Source organism: Ornithodoros turicata, chromosome 10 (assembly GCF_037126465.1).
Source record: "Ornithodoros turicata isolate Travis chromosome 10, ASM3712646v1, whole genome shotgun sequence".
Classification (NCBI taxonomy): domain Eukaryota; kingdom Metazoa; phylum Arthropoda; class Arachnida; order Ixodida; family Argasidae; genus Ornithodoros; species Ornithodoros turicata.
Window position 1 is genome coordinate 34,605,581 of NC_088210.1, and position 27,330 is coordinate 34,632,910.

Here is a 27,330-nt window from a genome sequence, read left to right on the forward strand (position 1 = left end):
TTATTGTGGAGTTTGTTTAGGGAACAGGAGATCATAGAAAAGTAAGGGGGGATTTATTGGCAGAAAAAAAAAAGAAAAAGAAGGAAAAGGAAAGATAGAAAAGTAAGGCATTTGTTTTAATGTTCTCAAAGAGACTTGGAGTACAATGACTGCCTACAATGAATAATAATAATAAACACGCGGGCGAAACCGCATGGATAAATGGCATGGAACTAGCGGAGAAAAAAGATCACGCAGTGCTGCCAGCACGCGTGCAGCATGCACTAATGCAAGACACGATAAAACACGCGTGAAAAAAAAAAGCATACAAATTATATGTTTGCGACACGAAAGAGATTTTGGTGTACGTTTACTTCTATGTTGCTGAATTTAGCGTGGTCGTACAGCTTTGTCTGGCAACATTGGGACCATTGTTTGTTTACAAATGGGGGGAGCCACGTGCGCGCGTTTTCAAAGCAGTGCTCCCGAAGGAATTTCACTTTGTCCGTTCTGCTGAACCCATAGCAGCAGAGTCCCTTGTAAAACCTGCGCTTCTTTTACGCATGGAGCCTGTCGTTCAGCACAAGAAGCAGGAGGAAGGCAGGACTGAGATGATGCCAAGTTCGTGAGTACAGCAGCACTTCTTCGTCACTCGGGACTAAGTGTCGCGTCTTCAGAATCTTTACGCACTGTATTCTCCCAAACTACAGCTTCGCTACGTGAAGCGGAAATACTGTCATAAAATTGATTCCTAGATGGTTTCCGCCTCCCCCATTACGCGCTTTGCCAAAGACCTTGCACCTCTTCCAGTCCAAGTACTCCAGTCCGTAGACTTCGTGCTGACGCTTCAAAATATAACATGTTAGGGCAATTGCCGCTGTGACAGCAATATGACAGGGAGTGCGCTGTAAAGGAAAGTTGAATTCTTAATTTCTCAGCCAACAGCTGGAGTGGATACGTCATGTGCTTGTTGTTACTTCCAAGGTCTTGCTGAAGACTGGTTGATGGTTGGCTGAAATATTACCACCGGTTGTCCTGCCTGGAGTTTCTCCTGCCGCCTAGAGCGTTATCAGCTCAGTTCTCCGTGAAGTCGGCCTTGGACGCGTACTCACCCCTGTCTCCTACTGCTTCCTGTTGTCCGTCCATACACCGCCACGATTTCACTGTGGTGCTGATACAGAACCGAGAAAAAAGTGCTTATGTGCAGGCAGGAGTCGCCATGACGTCGTAGGCAGCGGGTAAAGTTCTGCGCGCCCACAACAGATGACTCGGAAATGTATTATCTTTTATTTCCCGTCCATATCTGCGTGTGTACCATCATGCAGAATGAGTATATCTGCTAGGACGTCTCTTGCTAGAGGCATATTTGCCATATCACCGGCATTGATGTCCATAGATGTTGATTGCACAACCACATTTACCTTTGCGACATAAAAAAGCATATAAGAAGCGGTACAACAAGGATGATATTCTAGTCTTTACACGATCACAAAGTGTGTGGCCACATATTTACAACATTATGCACTGTTATATTTGTCAAAGGCTTTTTGAACCTATACATACAGCAACGAAGCTTACTTTGGAAGCAGAAGACAATTATTTCGCAAGCAGACGAAGCTTACTTTATAACCATGACGAGAATTACTTGAGTTGCAGAAGACAGTTACTTCACAGGCAAAGGAAGCTTATACGTCATTATAAGCGCACTTCGGACATAGTTCGCATCTTAAACATTACAAACTATAAATACAATCATATTTGGCACATTAGTGGAGGTCCGCCACATGCAGGTACGATAGCGATTAACAAGATCAAAATATGAATAGGGAATGCAATAAAGTTATCGCGATGTTAGACATGTGATATGGTCGTGACACATCGTGTGAAGCTACAGGAGTTTCACGATATTCCTTATGATATGGTGCCCGTAAAAACGTAATTCCTCGTACGAGTTAGATCTAGATTCCTTACATCTAGATTGCTTTTCACGTTCCGCGACAGACTATATAGGACGTGCCCTCATGCAAATGCTATCGAAAGAATGAAAAAAAAAAAAAATCACATCTGGGTCACATGATAAGCTGACTTATCACTGGGTGTTAGTCCGCCAATTTCCAATAAGAAGTTAACAGGTTCCCGAGACGCTGTATCATCAAAGTCTCATCAAACATGACTCCTACGGACCCGACAAGAACTGTGCTCACATTTGTATCGCGGTCTGCTATAAGAATGACATCGCAACCGTCACGATAGTGTAAAACCAAAATGTTTGATACAAGGCGGTAACCGTGACGCTCCGAATAAGCGACACAAAACGACAGTTACCCGGTGTGACAATAAACAACGATGATTGTTGATTAAACGTGTTGCGGCAACACTGGTATTTCGCTGTTTTTTTTTTAAATTGCGAAATGAAGCACGTCGGGCCATCTGAAGCGAACAGTATAGGCTAATATCACAGAATATACTTATTTGTACTAAAATAATCATATTAATCTTTTGTTAACATGTAAGATTAATGTTGTTTTCGCTTTAACTATAGATCGAATGGAATGGAACTCTTTGTTTGTATCCTCTCTGGAGGATGCACCCTGCAACTTTCCGCCACCGCCTTTAGGCACGGGTGCGATTGGAGACGCCATTTTGCAGGCATCTGTAAAGTACCCTACAACTCAGCCTCACTCCATATTCCTCTTCCCCCATCCAAGCATGTTCCAGCGCCCTCTGCGTGTTCCATGCCTGGGAGGGCGTAGCTTCCACGTTCTGACATAAATTCCGGTAGTAGAAGTTCCCTGGCGCAGGAACATCCTTCTCGCCACTAAGACGACGTTGGTTCAAAGAGTTTTGCTCTGCACAAGAGCAGGCGGTCTGATGTTAGTCGAGGGCGCCGTTTCGGCACTGGTCGGAGATGTTCCTGGTCCAGGAACAAGGAGATAAATGTTGCCCGCCGAACCAGAAGAGACGTTCTCAGCCTCTGCAGCCTTGGCTAAGTTGTTGAGCCGTAGTTCGCTGTGGTAGCCTGCGCACAAACGTCCATTCTTTGTATCAGACAGTAATAAGAGACAACCTTTGACTCTGCCTTTCTTTCTTACGATTGGAAGCAACGCAAAAAAGGAAGAGGGCAAATGACATAAGGATTTCCCCTCAGGGTAGTTGAACAGATTCGTCCACGCGCTACTAGAAGCGAAGTGCAGCATGCCAACAGGACCCTTAGCACCTCGGGTACACGGGCAGGGTTGTAACGTAAAGTCATAGGTTATCTGTGGCCGTTCCCAGAAAAACAACGCACCTACTAGGACTTCCAAAGAAGGATCCTTTTAAAAGTCCGTATACTGTGCAAAAGCCCATTTGCTCTCATTCACAAAAAAATGAACTCCTCCTTCTACGCTCGTCTAGTTATCAGGAGAACCTGTACGACAACTTGTCTGGCTTGACTGTGGTCTCAGTTACTGCAGCCTTCATCTGGACAGCATTGTGGACTCCTAACCCAAGAGTGAATAAATGTTTTGCTCTGGATAAAGAAACTTTTCAAATTGAACGTAAGATGGCGCTTCCGTTTTGCATAGCGCCTATATTGCGACTTACCAGCAGGTGGACCACGGCACATGACACCTTGTCTCGTATTCTTATCCGGCTTGCAGAGTGCAATGTATATCTTGGGCACAAAGAGACAGGCGAGTAGCACAGCCCCAGAAAGGCTTAGCAAGAAACTGAGTGCCAGGGCTCGAATGGTGGTGGACCCGCTCAGCACAAAGAGGGGAAGAAAAGCGAGCCAGATGACGCAGGTGGTGTAATTGGCGAAGGCCAGATGACGTGCCTCGTTGAAGCCCTCGGGGCACTTACGGGTCTTGAAGGCGTACACGGTGCATACGGCGATGAGGAAGCACGGGTAGGCCAACCCCACCAGGTACGAGGCGTCGTCCGAGCCCTCGCAGACCAGCACGTTGCGCGTCCGCTGCGGATACACGTGCTTCACCGCGGGCGGCTGGTACAAGAGCCAGGCGGCGCCTAAGGCACCCTGCAACGCATATCGTAGATACAACGAAACCTCCCATTATACGGACTATTGCGGATAGCTTGATTCCCACCGGCAGGCATCCATGCATCTTATTCCAATACCTCTCGTGTATGGACACCTCCTTTCAGCGGGCAGGAACCACATGGTCTTTTGGGTGTCTGTACTCTATAGGTCTCGCTGTACTTAGATGCGATAAGCAATCTAGCGACGTCTCTTCGTATCGGCAATGGCGACAAACTGTAGGTACTGGAAGGGCTAATGCACTAACTTTACGAGGACTGGTTTCTTTGTAATGCCGGATTTAGGGCCGTCTCACACGTATGTTTTTCTGGTGAGTGTGTTGTCCGTTAAAAAGAGCGTACAGCACACAGTGATGACAAAAACGTTGCCTATGTCGTGCCGATAGAAAGAACCACGCAGTTAACCCCAGACTTTTATCAATGATCAGCCTCTCAACAAAAAAGAATCCGTCATATTCAAAGCAGCTCGATATCTGCCCCCTTTTCGGGATGTACTTGTGCATCACACTTTTACTAATGCGTGGTCACTTGGTCCCCTGAACAGTACGGTTACCTGAACAGAGACGAGCAAGGCGGCGAGCAGGAGCTGCGAGCCTGGACTAGTGTAGCGCAGGCGAGGCCGACGACGCTGAGCGGCGAAAATGCGCGCCGTGCGACTTGTCTTGCACAGAAGAGCCGAGTAACACAAGGCGTAGCAGAAGCCCAGGAAGAACCGGGTTATGCCACACGTCCAGGACGATGGGCGCGTCACGATTGCTGGCGTCAAGCAAAAGGACAACAATATGCCTACCAGGAGAAGAGCACTCACCTCACGACCAGACGCCTGAAATGAGAAGAAAACTAGTCACTATCGTCGCTCTTGAATTCAACGAACATTTTTACACTGAACCTCCAAGGAGCAAACCTTAACGACTGGAGTGTCCCGGTAGGCACGGAAGACGAGAGCTACAAAAGCGACAGCGGCCGCACCCAGCGCAGCGAAGGCCAGCGCTGCCGCTGCCCATGGGTTCGCATAGCCCAGGTACTCTTCAGGAAGCGCATCGCAATGGGTCTTGGAGGGATCAGGGGTCATGCCGGGAGGGCAATCCTGACAATGGAACTCGTCGGGCAGGAACTGGAACTGGGAACAGTTCGTGCATAACCAGCAGCAAGTGTCGCCCTCTAGCTGTAGCTTGGCCTGTCCAGCACGGCAGGGTTCGCTGCAGAAAGACCGCGGGAAGAGAGGTTCGTCTCGCTTGAAGCGAAGCAGATTTCGGTCTAGGTCCAGTTTGGCTTCGCCTTCGTCGCCGACTGCACATGGCGTAAACGTTATATAGTTTCAACGACAGTTTTAGATTCAACTCTCATTGAAAACGTTAGACAAGGGAGCTAACTTCGTACGAAGGGTGTGAGTATACAATAATATAGACATAAGCTAGCTATGTACCTCGTTGGGCCTGTTAGTAATGCATACTGGAGTAAAAGCGATAAAACGAAACGAGACGAACGAAACGCAACACAACAGAGCTCACTTGCAAGAATGCTTCGTTGGTCTCGTCCCGTTTTATCGCTTTAACTCCATTATTACTATATACGTTATCTTGAGGTGGCTCTGGTCTTTGACAAACAGTGCACCATTGTCATTACGTAAAGTAGTGAACGACATACTACACCTGTATACACCGTTCTCTCTTTTCTTCTTTTTTTTTTTTGAAACACTAAACATAATCTATATTCGCCAAAGTGTACATTCGGACTAACAACAAGCGTACGACGAGCAGTTAAAATGCGAGGAACAGTGAACATATACTTGAAGTGTCCAAGAAGTACTCTCGCTAGTGTGAAGTTCTCGGTGGTGATGTTTAATCTAAAAAAAAAATCGAGACTACGACAGGGCATGCCACGATTCGAAACAAGCACAACAGTGTCTACATGTATATAGAAAAAAACAGAGTGTAAGGGCGAGAACATCTCGCCCTCTTCCGCTTGTGCAGGTTGGGCGGACTTTGCTGTTTGGTCGGAGGAACCTTGACCCTGCTGAAGACGTCATCGAGCCATAGTTCTTCTAGGGATTCCCGGTAAGAGAGGTAAAGTTCCCGAAGCCTTTTTCATGCGATTACATTGTACTTATTTTTGATTGCTTCTCGTGCTGTGACTTACGCGAGTAGGTGCCGACGTGTCGCCAGGTGTAGCGTGCACTGTCAGCGGTAGCGTTCTCCACCTGCTGAAAGTTGAGAATGCTGTAGCGAGGAGGGGCGTCACCGCTTGGCAGGAACCGAAATGTTTTCCCATTTTCGTCTACGGAAAACAGAGAAAAAAGAGGTGGAAAGGTACATGCAGGGTGTTTTGAGGATTGAAGTCGAGTATTTTAACAGAAAAAGCACGGAAAACTATGCGATCAACGACATTTATCTATAGCGAACTTTTGCCACGTACTGCAAATAATTTGACAAAATTTTCGTTGAAATAAAATTTCACGAATTCAACTCCGAAATCTGCCTAGTCAACGTAACGTTTTCATTTACCCCACACTACTACAAAGTCCGACTATTCCTTCTACAATGGTAATAGAAAAAAAATCCCTCGGTTTCCCGTCAAGAAGCAAAGTGCAGAGGGCGACGAGGACACGGACTTGCCCTTCAGATTCGTTTTCGGTGCTTCTGCTGATGACGGCGGCACGGTTGGAACGTCAGGGTTGTCTGCAACAACAGTGTCAGCACGGTGGTGGTAGGGAAACAGAAGTCACAGTTTTCTTCCGCCACTTCTCACATTAACTTGACGGAGAACTAGAGCAATTTCCGCGCCTCGAACCGACGGTTTTCGGGTTTCTTTTGTGTGCTGTGTGTGTGTGTTCTAGCCAGTTGAAACTCGATATAACGAAATTCACGGGGATCGCGATTTCTTTCGTTGTATCCAATATTTCGCTATGGAGAAATTCGTAATACTTGAACAGATTTATGCCGTGAAGAGGGCGAGCAACATGAACGTGTATATGCAGCAGAGTCGCGATTATGCGATAACGGAGTTTTCCGAAAGTCGGCGTAGTAGCACATTTCCGGGTCGCTATGAATGATACAAATAGGCAAGCTGCCTTGCGAGTTGCGCGCATCACTCCTACTTGCGCCGAAAAATGCACTCCGCGCGGGTCCGCGCGCCGCGTCGACCGCCACCCGCTCCCAGTTTCCCTCTACGGGTACTCTGTCGCCGGCTAGACGACGACCCGCGGCGCGGGAAACGCAAACCCAATCAGTTGCGCGATCACCTCAGGCGACGATCTTTTGCCTTACCGCCACAAAGGATGGTTGAGGAGAGAGACACCGCAAAATGAGCACGCGCTTGCGCATTTTGCATGTTTCTTTGACCTGCGCGCACGTGTTACATGCGGTTTTGGGAAATTTTCTTTCGTTGTACTTGTATCGAGATGCGGACTTGAAACTCTTTCCTTCTAGCGGGAGTTAAAATGCATTGTTCACCATGGGAGCCTGACGGGGAACGTCAATTATTTCGTTATATCGCGAATTTCGTTGTGTCGCTTTTCTATTATCATTGTACATAGTAAGGAATGTATTCGTAGTGGAATGGGGGTAAATATGATGGCGCTCCGTTTCTGGGAAAACAAACTATAATAAACAAACGTGCCTTTGACTTGGCAAATTTCAGAGTTCAATTCACTACATTAAAATTTACTCGGATTAAAATTTGATAAGATTACTTAAATTACTTGCAGTGTGTGGCAAGAGTTCCCTACAAATAAATGTCGCTGATTGCATATTTTCCGTTCCTTTTTTTTTTCCTATAAATGTTTTCCCCATTGGTTACTGGAACACTCTGCATATCTGCAACGGGGACTGGGCATTATCGTTTGTAGGGGAGGGCATGAACCACGTGATGCGGTTATTGGAACCGGTTATTGCTGATCCGGTTCCAACAGCAACGCCGTTTTCTTATCGCACGTGTCTGGTAGTGACGTTTATCTCTTGCCTCGGCTCCCGTGCTACCTCCCCTACAAACGGATAATGGTTTGACCGACTGGCTTCAAATTGCTTCAGCGACCACGGCTCGTGCGTTGCATGTAAGTTTGGTTTTCGTCGTATAAGCGTAAATTGCGGAGTCCAAACCAACAATTAGGACGAACACGACGTTTGAAACATGATTAGGCAAAGCGACAGAGACGTACAGCGTTACACTGGCAACTGAGTTTATATTAGAACGGAATGTAACGCTGCCCGTGCGATCATCTTTCAATGTTACTAACCAACACGCGCTTCACCAACTAATCTCAAGGCAGCGTAGTTGATGTCCAATGACGATGATGCTTAAGTCAAATGATGGGTTACAATGGTGACGTGATGGGGCAGCGTGATGTGACGTGGAATTTATTTCTAGCTAAAGTGACGACCTTACATCGTGGCGACTTCTAGACTTGGCCGGTGGGAGAGGACATCCCATCCTTACAAATCCTCCGCATTTCTCTCTCTCTCTCTCCCTCTCCCAACAGGAATACGTGAGCTCAGTGACCACAGGACGTCAAGCTTTTATGTGGGGTAACACGCATAAAAAGAGAGGACGGGTTTGTTGATTACAATAAGCTATACGGAAGCTAAGCTATCAATGTCGATGATACAGGACTCTCGTAAGCCTTTCAAGTGATCCTAGCCGTGACCTAACGCTCTCCGTGCATGGATCCAGATAACAGGCTCAACATTTTCATTTTGCCGTAACCTGTCAACACGCGTTGTGGCGCCACGTATCTTCGAATTTTCATAGGCGACAAGTAATTCTGGCGAAACTGCTTCATGGAAAAGATGACTTGAGCCCTCGGATCTTGATACAAGGCACATAATCCTTGCGCTTGGGTACGTGCATGTCTTTTACATAGCACACGGCTGTTTAAAGTATAAAGATCTAACAGCAGTAATTTTTAATTTTCACAGACGACTTTTAGTGCCTTCGTTTAAAAGTAGGCCTTTTAGTAACATAACGCAGTAACATTTTTAGTAGGATTCCTAAGTACTTAGTTCTTTTTTTTTTTTCTTAATTCCGTGTTAGCATCTATGGCTACGAGCGTTGCTCAGCCTGGTTGACAGATGGAGAGAGGAAGATATGGAAGACCGGGAAGTTCCTAAATGCTCCATGGGCCAACTTCGGCGTCAACCGGTAGTGTCTAGATTATATATTTATTAGTCAAAACTGTAGAAGTTTGCGTTTTGTATACGCGGTCATGCGCAGATGAGTGTTTTTGCTGATTCCTCTATGGCGGACGCTGACAAAGACAGGGGCTTTTGAGGGACTTCACATGACCTGTGATGTGACAGCGCATGTCTCATGTCAGCATAGACAGTAAGCAGTGCCGGCGCCTAGGGTTGGGAGCAATTGCCCCCCTTCCAACCCGCCTGAAGGGGCGCAAAAAAGAAAAAAAAAAGGCGCCGGCCCTGAGAGCAAGTGAGTAAGTACTATGCTTTCAAGAGCCCGCGCACCCAGGAAGATTGAGGTCAGAACAGCCCAGCTACTACGAGCGAACAGACAGTCTTGCCAGTGGGCAACCCGTAATATATGGTTTACCGCATCCGCGACGAGTGTACCTTTGAATGTGACCTTCTCCAGATGGCGCTTGAGCGAAGCTCCATCGATGCTAAGAGCCATTTCGTGGCAGAGCCCGTTGGCCTGCGGTCCGCAACGATCCCGCTGCATGTCGTGCAAGGCATGTGCGAAAGCGTATGCGGCATCGCGTACGAAATGCAGCCCTCGGAATCCGAAGTCAACGGGCATCTTGCGACTCGCGGGACACCAGTGTATGAAGTCTGTATTGAAAGGCGTGTCCTGCAAAGGCAATCACATCGACATTACTCGTTCAAGTTGTGTAGAAAATTCCAAACGGAGGAAGGAATTGGAGGAGAAGCCCGCCAAAAAGCGAAGCAGAAACTGTGACGTCAACTCTAGTTTTGCTGGCTTCGATTTTACACTTGTCTGCGCAGCCGTTTAAGGGTAGCGTTTGAATTCATTGGATGTACCGTGACCCGTATTTCAGCCCCGCGGCGTGAAGTGCAAGTCTCCCTCTCATTGGCCTTCTTAGGTAACGTCATTCTTACGAGACTTGAAAGAAGCTAAAACTTGTTTGAAGCGAAAGAGTTCTCCCGCGACGTCGCATTGGACTCCACGTGTATTTCACGAGAAACAAGTGTCCTATGCTACTTCCTTTACACTCGCTTAAATTTTCCCGCCACGAAATAATAAGACCTGCGGACATATTATGACATCGGAACGAGGACGACTCCAAAAATTCAGAATCGCTGCTTCTGTAATAAAACGAGGCACACATCACGTTGGTTGTATGATATGTACCCTAGAACAAAAAAAAAAAAAAAAAGAGTTCCAGTAACTGTTTCAGCCACCAGATCGTCTTTGAAGAATTCGTTGTTGCTGCGCATATAGCTAAAGAGCTGCAACCGACCTGGAACTCTGGAAGCCTGCACTTGAATCTTTCTTCCCAGTATTCAGCGAACCAGGGATCCAGAAGGTTGTTTTCCGGTGTGAGACCCGCAAAGTACGCATTGAACCCGGTCAGAGGCTGAACCATCGGCGACACTGTGATGGCGCCTTCGACGATCACCTGCACCAAGCGACAAGAGGGATCAGTTCGGGATATAACACTGCGATAACTACAAAGACATAGATAGTACTGTTGGCCACGCTGTTGTCTGATATTGCCTGTCAGTGGTTGATTGTGGTGGATGGTGAAAGGGCTCGCCGTTGTCACATAGTATGTGGGCAACTTCACGACTGACGGGGAATGTGCGTCCTGGGCCGACTTCTAAGGGAACTGTGCCGACATATGTCTGAAAGCGTTTCTATATTTCTGAAAAAAATTCTATATGGGGAGCTGTTACTGCCACGCCGCCTTGCAATTTTTTGCCCCGTCTTGGATTGGACGAAGTGAATTGTGAAGGACTGTATCAAATTCTTCAGACTTGAAAGCGGAGCGCTGGGCACGGAGGGTTCTAATAATAAGTTACCTTCGCGTCGATCAACGTAGCTTTGATTGTTCGTTTTAGCTATTGCTCAATGTTTGGCGACGATGACGCAAACGAAAAACTCAAGTCGTAAGGCTTTTACTCCAATTTGGCCAATTCTCGAACATTTGGTGTCCGGATTCCACCTTCACCCGGACACTGAACGGAAGCCTTGAATTTCCGACCTGTTCGGGTGAAATCCGGACAGGTGGCAACCCATATAGGCACGTGTTTATATTACTCAAAAGAAATAGCCTCGCAACACCTGAGGATTTGAAATGGGATAAACCACGGGGTGCTGATTTCCGACAACCGTGTCCCCAACAGAACAATATCTACACAGTAGAAGAATGTGGAAGCACCAATCGAGCGGTGAAGGTCAGGACACTCAGCACCTACATCACGGCGGGATATCCGCTATCGAGTGCGGCGTTCCCCTGCGAGTGACGTCATATGAATAGGAGGCAAAAGAATTGGCACCTCGTGTCCTTGAGCGACACTTTCCAGCCCACTCCAGGCATCGGAGCCGATCCAGACGAAGCGAGCACTTCGACGCCAAGCAGCTCTCATGAGACTTCGAGCCGTTCGTTTGTCCGAGAAGACGACGACGACCCGAGCATTACTCTTGTGCTGTAGATTGGTGACGACGGTGTCAAATTCTGATTCGCCGTAGTGATCCGTCTTGATGCTCTGCGGATTTGAGAAGCAGATGTTGTAGCGGACGGCCAGTTCCTGCAACTTCTCGTAGCCCTTGTTGCCGTAGTCCGTGTCTGAGTACACCACGGAGACATACGTCCAACGAAACACCCTGCAATGGAAGACAGTGTCACATATATATATATGAGAATGTCGCCGTTGCAATGCAGAGTGCTGCGTGCCACACATGCTACGTCACTCTTCTCAGGCAACTAATCCCTGCTTTGACTTCTTACATTCTGAAATGTCTCCTTCGTTCGCTCGAGCCTCGACGTTTGTAAACGACGACGGAAACTTTTTGAGATGGCCAGCGGACAAAATTAATTCCGTTTTCATGAAGCGCGTCAATTTGTGCATACTAAAAACTGGAAACAGATTAACATCATTCGGCCGACACCACTGACCCTACGCTCGCTTTGCTCGAGAGGGGAGACCTGCACTCGTCCGCCATCTTGGAAGTACGGGGCGCCACCTGTAGTTCATTGGAGTCGCGACCTATGTCCGCCGCCACCTTGTCCCAGAACGTTCCTTAACTCCACCAAGGCCGTGAAAGTTACCCGCAGCTGTTCTTGACCACGAATGAAATATTATTAATATTTCGAATTCAATTTCAATTACTTGAGTATCTCCAGGATAGCATGTGCTTGATTCACGTCCGAAGGAACGGTTCTGAAGAAGTATTCAAATTTCTCCTTGTTGCTCAGCGTTGGACTCGTCGATTGGTAGCTGATCTGTAAGCACAACATCAAAGTAACTCACCTCAATTGTCCAAGGTAGAATTACATTACAGGGACAATGAAATGACCTTTAACATTGCACGAAACGATTCATCAAGGTGTCCATCAGAAGCTCGCGCAAAATATTTTCCCTGAACGCTGTCTTGTCACTGTGCAATCGAATGTCAAAAAAGAAAAAAAAAAGAAAAAAAAGCAATCAAACCAGATATATGGAAGGTTCTGCGTAATCTTGGAGGCTCAGCCCGATGTCCTGGCTTTGACATAATCAGATCAGTGTGACGCAGTCATGGGTAAGTTACTCAAAAAAAGTAACTGAGTTATACAGTTACGACATTAAAACAACTTAGTCACTTTACAGTTCTACATAAAGAAAGCAAAATAAATGTAACCAAAAAGCTTCGCTTTAGCACTTGTACACTGTCCAAGCATATACTGTGTATAGGATTTCGTATGGGCCAGTCTAAAGCCAAGATGAAAAAAATATGTGGAATTCTTGTTTGGGAGAGCCTCAACAATTATGACAATGATGACGCTATCGGGAACTGACGCGTTCAAAATATTGCCGTACCTGAGTAACTTAGTTATAGTTACAGGATGGTGTGAGCAGCGTAGAGAGCAGCCACGTATTTCCCTGTAAAAATTCCTCTCCTACGGACACGATGCCACTTTAGGATACCTGCGGCGCACTCATGCACTCGCAGGTTTCTGAACAAGTTCAGAGATTCCTAGAGAAGGTACAGAGCAAAGAGTGTCTCTCACACTAGACCATCGTCCTTGCGGAAGAGCACGTTATTTTTTACGCAATCCGCCGCAGCCACAACACAAAAATGTCTCGCAGAGGGTTTACACTGCTGGAATGTGGTCGATCTTATGGGCATGATCGATCCTCGAGGAGTTGTAGTGGGCCGCAGTGATATTTGTTCGTCGTTGTCTTCCCTCAATTTCAGGGAATGTCATCATCTCCAGAGTGATCGTTGTCATTCACCAGGCCGTTCGCCAGCAGCGAGCAGCAGCTTTTCTAGCTGGGATTTTCCCAGTGTTTTCCTGTGGGCTTCCCGGACAACCCTGAGGACTGCCCAGGGCACTCCCTAACCATTCTGTCTTCCGCTCTCTCCATGAGTTTACGTCGGTACTATCGGTACACCGCTCGTATAACCACAGTTGCTTGGCGGTGAGAGACAGAAAACGAAGACGAACCTGTGGCACTTTAAAGAGCCTGAGCAGATTAGCCAGCTGGATGGAGACTGCGGAAGACTGCCCTCCGATGACACCAACCACCCTGTCGAAGGCCCCGCTGCGGTAGGCAGGCAATGACCCGTCGGCACAGGCAAAACCGCTGCCGGAATCGCTGCGAGCGATGAAGCCCTTGATGAAGTCCAGAGACTGCTCCAGGGCGTACGCGGTCGAGTCGCACGAGTCCAGGGCTAGGACCCCGAGGCTGACACCCGGTAGCAAGGCCGTGTCATTGTTGATCTTCTGGAGTGTGTACAGGAGGGCTTCCAGTTGCTGCACGCCCTCGTCCTTGCAAGAAGAGAGAGACATCATAGTGTTCAGACATGAAAACCGCGCTTCTGCTGTGCTATTAGTGCAAATATACACCCAATTTAGTTTTCATTAGTTTAGTTGGGTGTTCGCGTTTGGTACCGAAATTACATAACTACCGCTGACTTTTTCAGTTTAACACCGTAACATACGTGCACCACGATTCTCGCATGACGTACAATAAACTTGCGTATATAAAGTTATTTCAAGTAACTACTATTGCCCCGAGATGACCCAAAGGCAATGCACCTTGGAAACTCGTGAGAAGATGGACCTGTACGTTAATTACTGGTTGTTTCTTACCTGTATCCTTCCGCACTCGTAGGTGGCGTTGCGCTCATGCATAGGAAACAGCGCCCCCAGCAGAATGTCCCCACTAAAGTTGGTCATGCGGTGCAACGGCCATCGTGCGGCCAGGGCACATGCGACGTGCCACGGGGGCCACGCGACCACAGTGCACCACGCGGTCATCCACCACCGCACGGCCACTTCCATCCGAACGACGCTGGCTCACCTGGAAGAGGTGTACCACACGCAGCAAATACAGCATCGACACACGGTAAAGGCGACTATAAACAGGTGACTTGAGTCAACATCTGATGGAGAGTTGTGTACATGACATCACGAGGAAGAGCACAATGATAATAACTAGTGGTTCTGTGATCATTATAACCGCCTCGGCGGCTCAGCTGGTAGAGTGTTCGCCTCCTGATCCGAAGGTTGCAGGTTCGAGTCTGGTCGAAGTCTGTACCAGTTACTTTGCCACACCGTCTTCCGCTGCACGGCAAGCAAAATTGACCCACAGACCGACCGCTGCATTGTGTCGCTCATTATCACAGTTGTCCCGCGATGTATAGCCACGAATTATTATTATTAGTAGTAGTATTATGTGATCGTTATAGATGTCGTGGTTAGTGCTGCCGGATTCTTAACATGCGCTCAAATACAAGTACACCGTCTCCCTCGCGGAAATCGATCTGTATAAGCAGTTGGCATATCATGAAACCAAATTGCTTCGCCTCGGTTCGAGCCTGTAACGTTGGTCTCAGTTTAGCGAACTCTTCACCAGATGATTTACCGACCGCTAAAAGGTGGAACAGCGAGCGTATAAAATTGCTGTCTAAGCAAACACGTGAGATAATGACGTCACGTTTTGACACCTCGTGTCCCCGGTTTAAACCTCTGTCCTAAGAGAACGGGATGTTCCGATGGGACATTTTTTTTTATCCAATGGGGGGACCCCTTGACAAGAAAGGCGCAAATGACTTCCGCACGAGCGCCAGAGATGATGAACTTGGTAACGTCCGCTAGGGTTCCCCCTCTAGGGAGATGAGATGGATTCCTTTCCACACTGTGCCGTTGTGGTCAAGGCTACGCGTTGTTTACGTCCCCATGAGTGCGAAATATATCTTTCCCACACCTTGGAATATTTGGCGGACTGTATGGGCGAGATTCCCCGAAGAAACGCAACTCATTCCTCCAGGGCTCTACACCCGACAAAGACGTGTAAGTTTCAATGGGGAATGTTCCTTCTGCTGGCTGGATGCTAGGCCGTGTGAGCAGGCAGTGTTTGCGCTTTAGCTTTTGCGCATGGCTGGAGTGTCCCCCCCTCTGCCTGTTGTTCAGAGCCGTTCCGACTCCCAAATCGCCAAATTTAGCGTGGCAATTGCGCGACGCCCTGGTTCGCAGTAAGACTCATTCCGGAAGCATGTTCGCGCGAAGCCCCAAATCTTCTGTATGGGACACGGCTTCTCCGCATCCCCTGAAGCGAAACGTTTTCATTAAGTGAGTCCTTATAGGACCTGACAGGGAGGAAAACACAATAACGACGACCGTTCTAGGAAAAGCTTCGCGTCACCGTGACGTATGCGCAGATTTTGCCATTTCGTTACATTGCATTTCTTTTTTTTTTCTTTTTTTTTCTGTTTCTTAGCCGAAAAATTTCGGAGGCCGACGAAATAATCCGGAACGAGCTTTGTATTATAGACAGCAGCGTCATTCATGGCGCCTGGTTTGATGAATATCCTTTCCCATGTACCTATAAATGTTTCATTTCGGTGGTTGGAGTTCGTCTCTCCGTATGTTCTCATATACTCATGAAAATGTTACCTACAAGTTAATTGTTCGACTCGATACTTAATACGTGGCCACTATGATCATGACCGACGCTACGGTGGTCAGTCCGTCGATCATGATCACAGCTGTCTGTCGACGGAAAACCTTGAATTATTAGTATTATTATTATTAGAAAGAGCGGGAGCTAAAAGAAGCCGGAAGGGCAAAAATATGTTGAAAATTTTGCCTTATCGCGCTGCTCTTTATTTATTCTCACTCCTTTTGCCAGTTCTCCCGGAGAATTGGGGATAGAAGGAGCGGCCGAATCATTACTGAGCCAGGAGAAAGGCTTTTTCAGAACCCCGAACAGCCGAGTAGCAGACGACAGAGGAGTAGCGCAGACAACGTTTCTCTAGACCAATCAGCGAGCGTTCTCCTTATAGCGTCAGCGCGAGATTCCGGGCAGATCACAGGCTGGTACTGCTCTTCACCGCCGTTGCGCATGGTCGCTTTTTGCGGCGTAATTTAAATTCAATTTCTACGATAATTATGACTCTGTCGTGTGAATTACTTCGCGTGGTGCATCTTACTGGCCTACTTAACAGTTTTATAGGAAGAAAATAGGGTGTTATAAATGACTTCTGTGCTACTTTAAACCTTCCCTCGTAAAGGGGCACTACATTTCAGAAAAAAAAAAACTGTGTAGACAGTAGTTTAGACTGACAGTCAGTCCAATAAGCATGCGCATATTACGGTATCCCTCAATGATTTCCCTGAGACGCTGTAAGGCAAATGACTGCCAGTGTGAAGTCAGCCCAGGATGAGCAACATATGTCACCATACCGGCAGGCAGACCGCTCGACACCAACCTTTAAAACCGAAGCTAATACTACAATACCAATATATCAGCGTGACCATACTTACGTCCTACTCCACGCGTCTAACCGCATCAGTTACATCGAACCGTAGAACCCAAAGCGGCGCCGCGTGTGTGACCGTTAGAATAGCAGCAACGGATCTGCGACTTGGACCGACGGGAACTTTCCAAACGAAAGGGCGGGCTTCCCGTCCCACTTGACGGAGCGAAAGCCTTGAAGAGAATCAAGAGCGAAGGAATCGAAAGCATGACGTACGGACGTATCAAACGGTTGTCGTCTGTCGGGAGATGTTTTTCGTCGCACGGGGCTCGGTAGGGATACGATTATCGTGAAATGTTGCACTACAGTGAACCCTCGTTATTACGACCATGGTCGTTGCCGAAAAATTTGGTCATAATGCGGAACTGTCATATTAACGGGGGGGGGGGATTTGCAGAGGTTTTACTGCATTGTTCCCTAGGAGTATGGTCGTAAAGCGTGTATTTCAGATTATCGGGAGTCATATTAACGAGGGTTCACTGTACTACTATACAAACTCAATAGTTAGAGTGAATGACGTTTCCAGTTCAATCGTTATCGAAATTTGGAAGGAAGGAAGGCACAGGTTGTCGGGTAGCATATATATATATATATATATATATATATATATATATATATATATATTAACGCTTTCCCAAGCCCGATGTCGACATTTTCTTCAAATATGTGATACTAGTTAAGTAATAACCTTCTCTGGCAGGAGAAGAGGAGAGAGAAGTAAAGAAAACAGCCAGCGCCCAGAACAGTAAGGATACGCAGGAAATCCAACCCATCTTTCATACACACACAATACTTTCACGTATTTGACTGCATTTCTTCAGGTGCAAAACATTTGTACAAATTACACAAATATGTACGAGAAAGGTCCCACGTGATTAATGGCGTACAATTAAACGTAAATGGCGAGAGGGAAAAAGAGAAAGGAAAGTGTGCGTGTAAAGATGGAGTTTGGGGCATTTGGGCTAAGAAAGTTGGGGCGAGCTACTACATGAAAGCTTGTGCGGTTGGAATACTTGCATATCGGGAGAAGAGGACAAAAAAGAGTGCTGTTAACTACTTCTGCAGTTTGTTGCGTGTCTTTTAAGGGAGTAAAGAGCATTGGGAAAGTAAAATAGGTGAAGCACGGGTACCATGGCCTCTCCTTGCCTGGGCAATCCGTGCCAATGGGGGCAGGCAGGAATTTTCCCAGTGCCCCCCCCCCCCCCACACACACACACCCGTAATGGAGCCCAAAAGAAGGCAAAAAGAAAAGGAAAACAACAGCAGCAGATATGAAAAAATTCCTGAGGGCAGAGCAGTCTATCGTGAGCTCATTTGTCCTTTCCGTTCAGTGCTTGATCGATCTTCTGACGTTACATTGTTGTCGTTGTTGTATTTGGTATTTGTTTCACTTACGAATGAAATGACTATCATGTAAAATACCGAAGGACCCTGACGAAGTACCTGGCCGTGCCCTTTTGATGAATGTAAGCATCTTACTATAGAGATTTCAAACAGGTTTGTTTCTTACAGCTATGTTCACCCTGCGCAATTCTCCTTTGGCTGCACCCTTCGGAAATAGATCTCCTCATGCCAACCTTCTGTATCAGGTACTTTTCCTGATGGCGTAGTGAGGAGCTCTGTATGTCTGCCGTTTTGTTGCGCTCTGCGCATAGATGTATGTGCGTATATTTTGATGTCGTGCTGGTAAAGGCAGGGTTAGTTCTTATTGTGTGTAACTTTTTGTGGGTTTTACGTCGCGAGACAACTGTTATCACGAGCATTGAAAGTCGGGCGGCAACTTGTACCGTGCCACCAGAACATGAATCGATCGCATCAAGAAAAAACAGAGGACGCTGTTTATAGAAGTACGTAATCGATATTTGACGAATAATAGGACAACGCCATGCCCATATACTAGCGAATCGTTTTTTAGAGTTTCAGTCCAACTCCTATGGCATGGAAGACCTATGCGTACTTGAGGCATGCATGTCTGAACATCAGGATACCGCACGGTGCAGTTTCAATACGCTACGACAGTACGTCTGAGGGGAAGAAAAGGTCGGAGAAAGCACGTGACACACCACGTGACGGGCCACAACCAACACTGTGGTGAAAAAGATGAAGCAACATGGTGGTGAAAGGGGAGAGGGGGATATATTTATTAAGAAAAAAGAAAGGAAAGGTCAGCCAGACGGAGGTCGGCTTGCTATTCAAAAAAAAAAGGAAAATGGGGAAGAAAAGAAAAGGAAGAGAAAGAAAAGAAAGGGAGAAGGAAAAAGAAAAAGGGGGAAGGGCTCGCCGTTGTTGGCCTCACAGAGGTGTGCACGACTAACGCCCTGGGGGAATGTGGGTCCTGGGCCGACTTCCAAGCGGACTGTGCTCCATATATATATCTAAAAGCGTCCGACGAAAAACCAGGAAAAAACTCCCACAACACAGCCGGCACCGGGATTCGACCCCGGGTACCTCCCAGTCTCGACGTGACGTGACCAGCACGCTAACCATGTGCATAAACTTCACGTGCATTTGTTGTGGTACCTTATTTGAGAACAATCCATTTGATAACGTTCTACGTGCACGAGAGGAAAGGGAAAAGCTGAGGGGCAGACTTACTTGCATGGCGCCTCGTGTGTTACTCTATTAGCTATTACCACTTACAAATATTAAATTAGTGACTATCAACAGTATTCGCACTACTTACAAGTAGTGTGAACAACAGGAACAACTAGAACAAAATCGTCCAGCAGTAATGCGTTCAGCGCACATTGAAACATTACCCTGACTTTGTTTGTCGGTGACTACGGAACGAAAGTGAAATCTTATCGATCATACTTTAATAATTATGACTAATAATTGTAGTCATATAACTAACAGCTCAACGCATTAAGTACTAAGCTAACGCACTACTTACATGCGCTACTTACAGTTATCTAAAAGCGGCGAAACTCCAGTGTCCGAGCTAAGAAAGCCGCATTTTACCGCTTTTAAATATGTACCACCGACCAGTCCGGATTTTAGCCTTGTTTAAACCGCTACTTAGAGTACTTGCTATTAACTTTCATAGTTCAATTTTTATTTACACAGTTGTTGCAGTTTAAGTACTGTTTAACTAATATCTATTACATCTTAATAGTGTTTATTAGTTACGTTTTACGTTTACTCAAGTGGACAAGAAATCTACGTAGGTTCCCAACCACGAACTATGACTAACATTCTAGAACGCATAATGCACCTCATTACACAGTATATTATACACGTGGTACATACATGGTGAACATAATGCCGTTCCGCAGCATGGTGTACCATGTACCATGAGGTTTACATAACATTACAAACCCTTGGAAGTTATGAGCCATCCATCTTAATAACAGAAAGAAAAAGAAACGAAGCTGCAATGGAAAAGAAGTTGGCGCCACATTCGTTCTAGCTAGATGCGAGGCACGCTTTGAGAGGTTCTTTCAGGTTGTGGACGGACAATCAACTATAGCGGCATTCACAAAAGAGCACTACGTCACTTCAAAGGAAGCATGCAGCAACACTCATACGGATGACATATTCAACTACACGCAATAAAATTAGCTCTCACTATGAAGGGTTTGCTTAATAGGTAGCCGAAAGTAGATATTATACAGTGGAGCGACTTTAGGAATTTGTGCCGCGAAGCGACTGGTGTCATGAGCGGTCAAACAGTGGGCGCTCGATGGAATAATTTTGTCCACCTGACGTTCCTTTAATGAAACACACCGTATTTATCTTCCCCCGTGGAACACGACGCGCCTTAAGAATTTCTATCGTGACACCATGTTGTGAGGTCCGGTTCGAACCTACAACCTGTAGTGGTAGCTTGGTGTAGTGGTAGGTAGTGGTAGCTTGTAACTGTAACTGCATGGTTACTGCTTTTTGTTATTGGTAATGCAACCCTCCCTGTTTGTAAACAAATGACGTCATAGTATTCGACAGCGCCATCAATTTGGTAGAGTTGAACTACGCTCGAAGCTAGGGGCGAACGCGTTGCGAATGCGCGCACAAATTGATTTCAGACTAAAGTTTATATAGAACGTAGTAGGCACACGCAGTGTTTGCAATTCAGCTTCGCCGCGGTGCACGTGAACCCTGCGGAAGAGCACGCTTTACAGGCACGTATTGCGCCTTCCTGTACGTGTATCCCTTATAAAATGGAATAATTCGGGAAATACAGCGCACGTATGTGTATTCACGATATATATTTAAAGTACGAACGAAAATTTATTAATGCAATGGCATTGTATAGAGCGCTGGTGCATGCGGTGGTGTGCACTTCCGACTACTAAAAAAACAGGCGCGCAAAAACAAAGGCAGTAACGGGAGGATAGAGAGGTAGCAAGCGAGCTGGTGGTATAGATCCATAACTTGAAAACCCGAGACTAGGGGACACCCGACTTAACTTAAACTTAAAAACATAACTTAAAAACCCGCCACAGACAAGGTCTGTACTGTCTGTCTTTCAGCTGTGTTGTCGCAACCTTGTCTGTGCTGTCGTTTTTTTTTTCTTTTTTTTTTGTCTTTTAGTTTCGGGTTTTTAAGTTATGGATAAAAGCAGTGTTACATGTTTTGAGGAATGTGCACGAGGAACGGGTTGGAGAGGGAAAACGTGCTTTGCGCTTGACGACGTTAACATTGCCTTGCGTTTGAGGGGAAGCACACGACAGAAGAACGCAAGAAGAACACACGACAGACTCACGTGTGTCTCTGTCGTGTGCTCTCCTCGTATTGTGTTTTCCTCAATCTCAATGCAATGTTAACGTCGTCAAGCCAGCTAGCCTGCCCCCTGTTATGCTCATCGACGCTCTGCGCCTTCATCATCCCGGAGGCTATGCTTCCCCGCCACAAATAAAGTAACATAAACGATGAAAACTAATATATTCGTAAACTTTACACTCGTAACTGAATACAAACAACAACGTACGAGTAGTACCGGTTTGAAAAAGTGCAGCAAAACGGAGAAAAACAAAGCCACGGTGGGTTTTCTATTTTCGCTACTCTCTCTGAATTTCGTTTTGTTTCTAGGTTTCACGCTTTTACGCTGTGTGGCGGTTTGACTATGATTTGTAACGGTTTGTAAGACGAGTGGTCGAAAGTCACGAAAAACGTGCGTCTGACTTACTTGAAGTCGAGCGCGAGCCTCGTGTCCAATGGCAGTGTCTCTTGTGGCCGGCGGCAGTGCAGCTAACGCACTTTCTTGCTCGACGGGAGCGACATCAAGCGGAGGGAGCGTGCTCTTTCGATTCATTTGGGTACGACGTCGGCCGAGAAACGCCAAGTCAGAACGCAAGTCGAGCGATGAGCACGTTTGTGTTGAAGAGGTAGAAAGTAAAATAGTACGAGGGCAGTCGGTTATCTGGCAATGAAAGGCCGCACTCATGAGTGTATGGCCCTGCATTCATCGGTTATGTTTAGGGAGTGACTTTTTCGGGTTAAACTCCTGTCTCAGATTCGGGGGGTAAAAATCGGGCGCTATTTTTAAATCTGTAATTCAGTGAGAAATCGAGCGATAATTGTGCCTTCTGGTGTTTGTTTCTGCTCTCGTCTATTAAGTCCTTTCCTAATCTCTATTGTTTTGTTTGTTTTTTCGGGATCGTGACTTTTCAGTGGTAATCCCCGAAGGCATAGACAGTGTTGACACACATGGGTGTATTGCTGGGAACGTAAGTGACCCATGCTTACATGTGTTGCACGTGGCTACCTTTGTTCTTCTTCAGTGGAAACGTCACTTGAGGATTTCATAGTGACTGGAATTCGGGGAGAAATCGGGTTTAACCCCAATTGGATGGAGGTCAGGTCGGGGGAAATAACCGGGCGGAATCGTGTTTAACACGAAAAAGTCACTCCCTAGTTATGTTGTGTTACCCGTATCAGTATTGTGGTTGGTCATTAAACGAAAATATTTTAAGTAAGGTCATCATTTGGGGTAGTTGATAGCTGATCATCGTACCTCAAAGCAGAAAAAGTAAACGAGCGGCACAGACAACCGCTTACTTACATCTGACCAATTTTATTTACACAACACGACTTAAATAGAAGTTGACGACTCAATGCGGGAGGAACCTGGTTCCATACGAATCAGGCATGCGTAGTGGCAAATCGCCATCACCCTCCCGGATAATCCACATCAGCTGATGATATATCGATGGAGGGCGAGCTTATGCAATCTTGTTGCGCGTTCTGAATTAGATATGACTCATAAAGTTCCCTGTTGACTTGGTCTTCGTATGTGTGGCCTCAGTGTTGTTGAAGATAGGGGAGCAGGAGCACTGCTAGCAGTGAATTGCAAGCCGACCCGTTGGTGTTGTTTGCCACTTTTAGCTAAAACATAAAAGTGCTCAGATTGACGTTAACTTAAGCGCGAACAACAACTCTATTTAAGATGATGAATGGGGAGTTTCATCGCCCGAGGCGGCACTCTACTCCATTGCTGGTGGGGATGTGGGGAATGAGATAATGAGCCCCTTCAAAATTAAGGACCCAAGTCTGACTGCCTCCAGAAACGTCAAAAGAGCTTTGAGCGGTGGGCCGGGCTCAGTGGAACATGTTCCTTAGTTTGCAGGTGGAGTCTAGAAGAACCTCAGAAACTGGGTCTAAGGAAACTCAAAGGGATTAGTTTTACCTTTTCCCCCCATTTTCAGCAGAAAAGTAGGAGTGCTCAGAATGAGCTGGAATTATGCACATATGCTCAGTGGAACATCTTCTTTATTTTGCAGGGGGAGTCTAGAAGAACCTCAGAAACTGGGCCTAAGGAAACCCAAAGGAGGTTAGTTTTACCTTTTTTCCCAATTTTCAGCAGAACAGTAGGAGTGCTCAGAATGAGCTGGAATTATGCTCATATGCTCAGTGGAACATCTTTATTTCGAATGTGGGGTCTAGAAGAACCTCAGAAACTGGGCCTAAGGAAACCCAAAGGGGTTAGTTTTACCTTTTTTCCCCATTTTCAGCAGAACAGTAGGAGTGCTCAGAATGAGCTGGAATTATGCTCATATGCTCAGTGGAACATCTTTATTTTGAAGGTGGGGTCTAGAAGAACCTCAGAAACTGGGTCTAAGGAAACTCAAAGGGGTTAGTTTTACCTTTTCCCCCCATTTTCAGCAGAAAAGTAGGAGTGCTCAGAATGAGCTGGAATTATGCTCATATGCTCAGTGGAACATCTTCTTTATTTTGAAGGTGGAGTCTAGAAGAACCTCAGAAACTGGGCCCAAGGAAACCCAAAGGAGGTTAGTTTTACCTTTTTTTCCCATTTTCAGCAGAAAAGTAGGAGTGCTCAGAATGAGCTGAAATTATGCTCATATGCTCAGTGGAACATCTTCTTTATTTTGAAGGGGGAGTCTAGAAGAACCTCAGAAACTGGGCCCAAGGAAACCCAAAGGAGGTTAGTTTTACCTTTTTTCCCCATTTTCAGCAGAAAAGTAGGAGTGCTCAGAATGAGCTGAAATTATGCTCATATGCTCAGTGGAACATCTTCTTTATTTTGAAGGGGGAGTCTAGAAGAACCTCAGAAACTGGGCCCAAGGAAACCCAAAGGAGGTTAGTTTTACCTTTTTTCCCCATTTTCAGCAGAAAAGTAGGAGTGCTCAGAATGAGCTGAAATTATGCTCATATGCTCAGTGGAACATCTTCTTTATTTTGAAGGGGGAGTCTAGAAGAACCTCAGAAACTGGGCCCAAGGAAACCCAAAGGAGGTTAGTTTTACCTTTTTTCCCCATTTTCAGCAGAAAAGTAGGAGTGCTCAGAATGAGCTGGAATTATGCTCATATGCTCAGTGGAACATCTTCTTTATTTTGAAGGTGGAGTCTAGAAGAACCTCAGAAACTGGGCCCAAGGAAACCCAAAGGAGGTTAGTTTTACCTTTTTTCCCCATTTTCAGCAGAAAAGTAGGAGTGCTCAGAATGAGCTGGAATTATGCTCATATGCTCAGTGGAACATCTTCTTTATTTTGAAGGTGGAGTCTAGAAGAACCTCAGAAACTGGGCCTAAGGAAACCCAAAGGAGGTTAGTTTTACCTTTTTTCCCCATTTTCAGCAGAACAGTAGGAGTGCTCAGAATGAGCTGGAATTATGCTCATATGCTCAGTGAACATCTTTATTTTGAAGGGGGAGTCTAGAACAACCTCAGAAACTGGGCCTAAGGAAACCCAAAGGAGGTTAGTTTTACCCTTTTTCCCCATTTTCAGCAGAACAGTAGGAGTGCTCAGAATGAGCTGGAATTATGCTCATATGCTCAGTGGAACATCTTTATTTTGAAGGGGGAGCCTAGAAGAACCTCAGAAACTGGGCCCAAGGAAACCCAAAGGAGGTTAGTTTTACCTTTTTTCCCCATTTTCAGCAGAAAAGTAGGAGTGCTCAGAATGAGCTGAAATTATGCTCATATGCTCAGTGGAACATCTTCTTTATTTTGAAGGGGGAGTCTAGAAGAACCTCAGAAACTGGGCCCAAGGAAACCCAAAGGAGGTTAGTTTTACCTTTTTTCCCCATTTTCAGCAGAAAAGTAGGAGTGCTCACGATGAGCTGGAATTATGCTCATATGCTCAGTGGAACATCTTCTTTATTTTGAAGGTGGAGTCTAGAAGAACCTCAGAAACTGGGCCCAAGGAAACCCAAAGGAGGTTAGTTTTACCTTTTTTCCCCATTTTCAGCAGAAAAGTAGGAGTGCTCAGAATGAGCTGGAATTATGCTCATATGCTCAGTGGAACATCTTCTTTATTTTGAAGGTGGAGTCTAGAAGAACCTCAGAAACTGGGCCTAAGGAAACCCAAAGGGGTTAGTTTTACCTTTTTTCACATTTTCAGCAGAACAGTAGGAGTGCTCAGAATGAGCTGGAATTATGCTCATATGCTCAGTGGAACATCTTTATTTCGAAGGTGGGGTCTAGAAGAACCTCAGAAACTGGGCCCAAGGAAACCCAAAGGAGGTTAGTTTTACCTTTTTTCCCCATTTTCAGCAGAACAGTAGGAGTGCTCAGAATGAGCTGGAATTATGCTCATATGCTCAGTGGAACATCTTTATTTTGAAGGGGGAGTCTAGAACAACCTCAGAAACTGGGCCTAAGGAAACCCAAAGGAGGTTAGTTTTACCTTTTTTCCCCATTTTCAGCAGAACAGTAGGAGTGCTCAGAATGAGCTGGAATTATGCTCATATGCTCAGTGGAACATCTTTATTTTGAAGGGGGAGTCTAGAACAACCTCAGAAACTGGGCCTAAGGAAACCCAAATTAGGTTAGTTTTACCTTTTTTCCCATTTTCAGCAGAACAGTAGGAGTGCTCAGAATGAGCTGGAATTATGCTCATATGCTCAGTGGAACATCTTTATTTCGAAGGTGGAGTCTAGAAGAACCTCAGAAACTGGGCCCAAGGAAACCCAAAGGAGGTTAGTTTTACCTTTTTTCCCCATTTTCAGCAGAAAAGTAGGAGTGCTCAGAATGAGCTGAAATTATGCTCATATGCTCAGTAGAACATCTTTGAAGGGGGAGTCTAGAAAGACCTCAGAAACTGGGCCTAAGGAAACCCAAAGGGGTTAGTTTTACCTTTTTCCTCATTTTCAGCAAAAAAGTGCCTGCTCAGAATGAGCTGGAATTATGCACATATGCTCAGTGGAACATCTTTATTTTGAAGGGGGAGTCTAGAAGAACCTCAGAAACTGGGCCTAAGGAAACCCAAAGGGGTTAGTTTTACCTTTTTTCCCCATTTTCAGCAAAAAAGTGCCTGCTCAGAATGAACTGGAATTATGCACATATGCTCAGTGGAAAGTGTTCTTTATTTTGCAGGTGAAGTTGCAGGAGGAGAAGAACCTTGGAGAGTCGTCCTCAGAAAACACCAATAACTATCTTAGCCGAAAAATAAAAGCACCAGTTGGGCTGAAACAAGCACACATGCTCGGTAGAACGTGCTCTTTACTTCGCAGGTAAAGTAGGATCGAAAGAACCTACAAAAGAAAGCAAGGGAAAGCAAGGGAAGTCGCGTGTTTCCAATTGCTGCGCTTTACTCCAATATGCAATAAAGTCATCTCAGAATTGAATGACGCGTGTGGGCTTGAAGGAAAAGAAAAAAAGAATGCTTATTAAAACAGGCAGAAGGGAGACTGAAGAGGTGAGTGGCTCTTTATTGAATGGTGTCGAAAATTTTTATATTAAGCAGCGCTAGCATTTTAAGCCGGAGGTTTCACGTAAAAAAAAATTCCCTGTAGCGGAACCCCACGCATAGAAAATGTCTTCCCCTTACGTAATTCCCGTTTCCTTTCTCAGTAATGCGCTGCAATAAAAAAAAAAGGACATAAAATGGACTCTTCCAGTCGGGAGGTAAAGGACACCCCTCGGGCGAGTCCATTAATGAACTCGCCCGAGGGGGTGTCCTTTACCTCCCTGCTGGACGAG

General features: G+C 46.1%; 1 protein-coding gene and 2 long non-coding RNA genes across 4 annotated transcripts; 2 read left to right on the top strand and 1 right to left on the bottom strand.

Annotated features, from left to right (window-relative positions):
• Positions 1–1,191: 1,191 nt before the first annotated feature.
• Positions 1,192–17,053, bottom strand: LOC135370009 (metabotropic glutamate receptor 2-like). Its single transcript, XM_064603663.1, has 12 exons — positions 16,961–17,053; positions 14,285–14,495; positions 13,637–13,960; positions 12,321–12,433; positions 11,487–11,814; positions 10,448–10,606; positions 9,579–9,816; positions 6,157–6,294; positions 4,922–5,307; positions 4,571–4,840; positions 3,565–3,997; positions 1,192–2,998 (listed from the first exon to the last, which is right to left on the bottom strand). The coding sequence occupies exons 2-12, from the start codon at positions 14,474–14,476 to the stop codon at positions 2,814–2,816; spliced, it is 2,766 nt and encodes a 921-aa protein (XP_064459733.1). The 5' UTR covers positions 14,477–14,495; positions 16,961–17,053; the 3' UTR covers positions 1,192–2,813.
• Positions 7,990–24,337, top strand: LOC135370010 (uncharacterized). Its single transcript, XR_010415180.1, has 4 exons — positions 7,990–8,068; positions 23,673–23,722; positions 24,130–24,179; positions 24,285–24,337. It is a non-coding gene; the product is annotated as an uncharacterized LOC135370010 (long non-coding RNA).
• Positions 24,338–24,748: 411 nt separating this feature from the next.
• Positions 24,749–26,832, top strand: LOC135370656 (uncharacterized). Of its 2 annotated transcripts, XR_010415417.1 has the most exons (12): positions 24,757–24,799; positions 24,905–24,954; positions 25,056–25,105; positions 25,208–25,257; positions 25,518–25,567; positions 25,673–25,721; positions 25,823–25,872; positions 25,975–26,024; positions 26,127–26,176; positions 26,278–26,327; positions 26,412–26,621; positions 26,725–26,832. It is a non-coding gene; the product is annotated as an uncharacterized LOC135370656 (long non-coding RNA). The 2 variants fall into 2 exon arrangements; XR_010415418.1 differs by lacking the exon at positions 24,905–24,954 and having other exon boundaries at positions 24,749–24,799.
• Positions 26,833–27,330: the final 498 nt, after the last annotated feature.

Bases quoted from the DNA above. Each gene is read 5' to 3' on its own strand.
- LOC135370009 (XM_064603663.1), bottom strand. From the start codon at position 14,476: ATGGAAGTGGCCGTGCGGTGGTGGATGACCGCGTGGTGCACTGTGGTC. The intron at 10,607-11,486 runs GTGCCAATTCTT...CGCTTGGTGCAG, and splicing joins GTGTCGCTCAAGGACACGAG to GTGATCGTCGAAGGCGCCAT. The intron at 6,295-9,578 runs GTACACTCGTCG...TGTTTTCCGTAG, and splicing joins GGAGAAGGTCACATTCAAAG to ACGAAAATGGGAAAACATTT.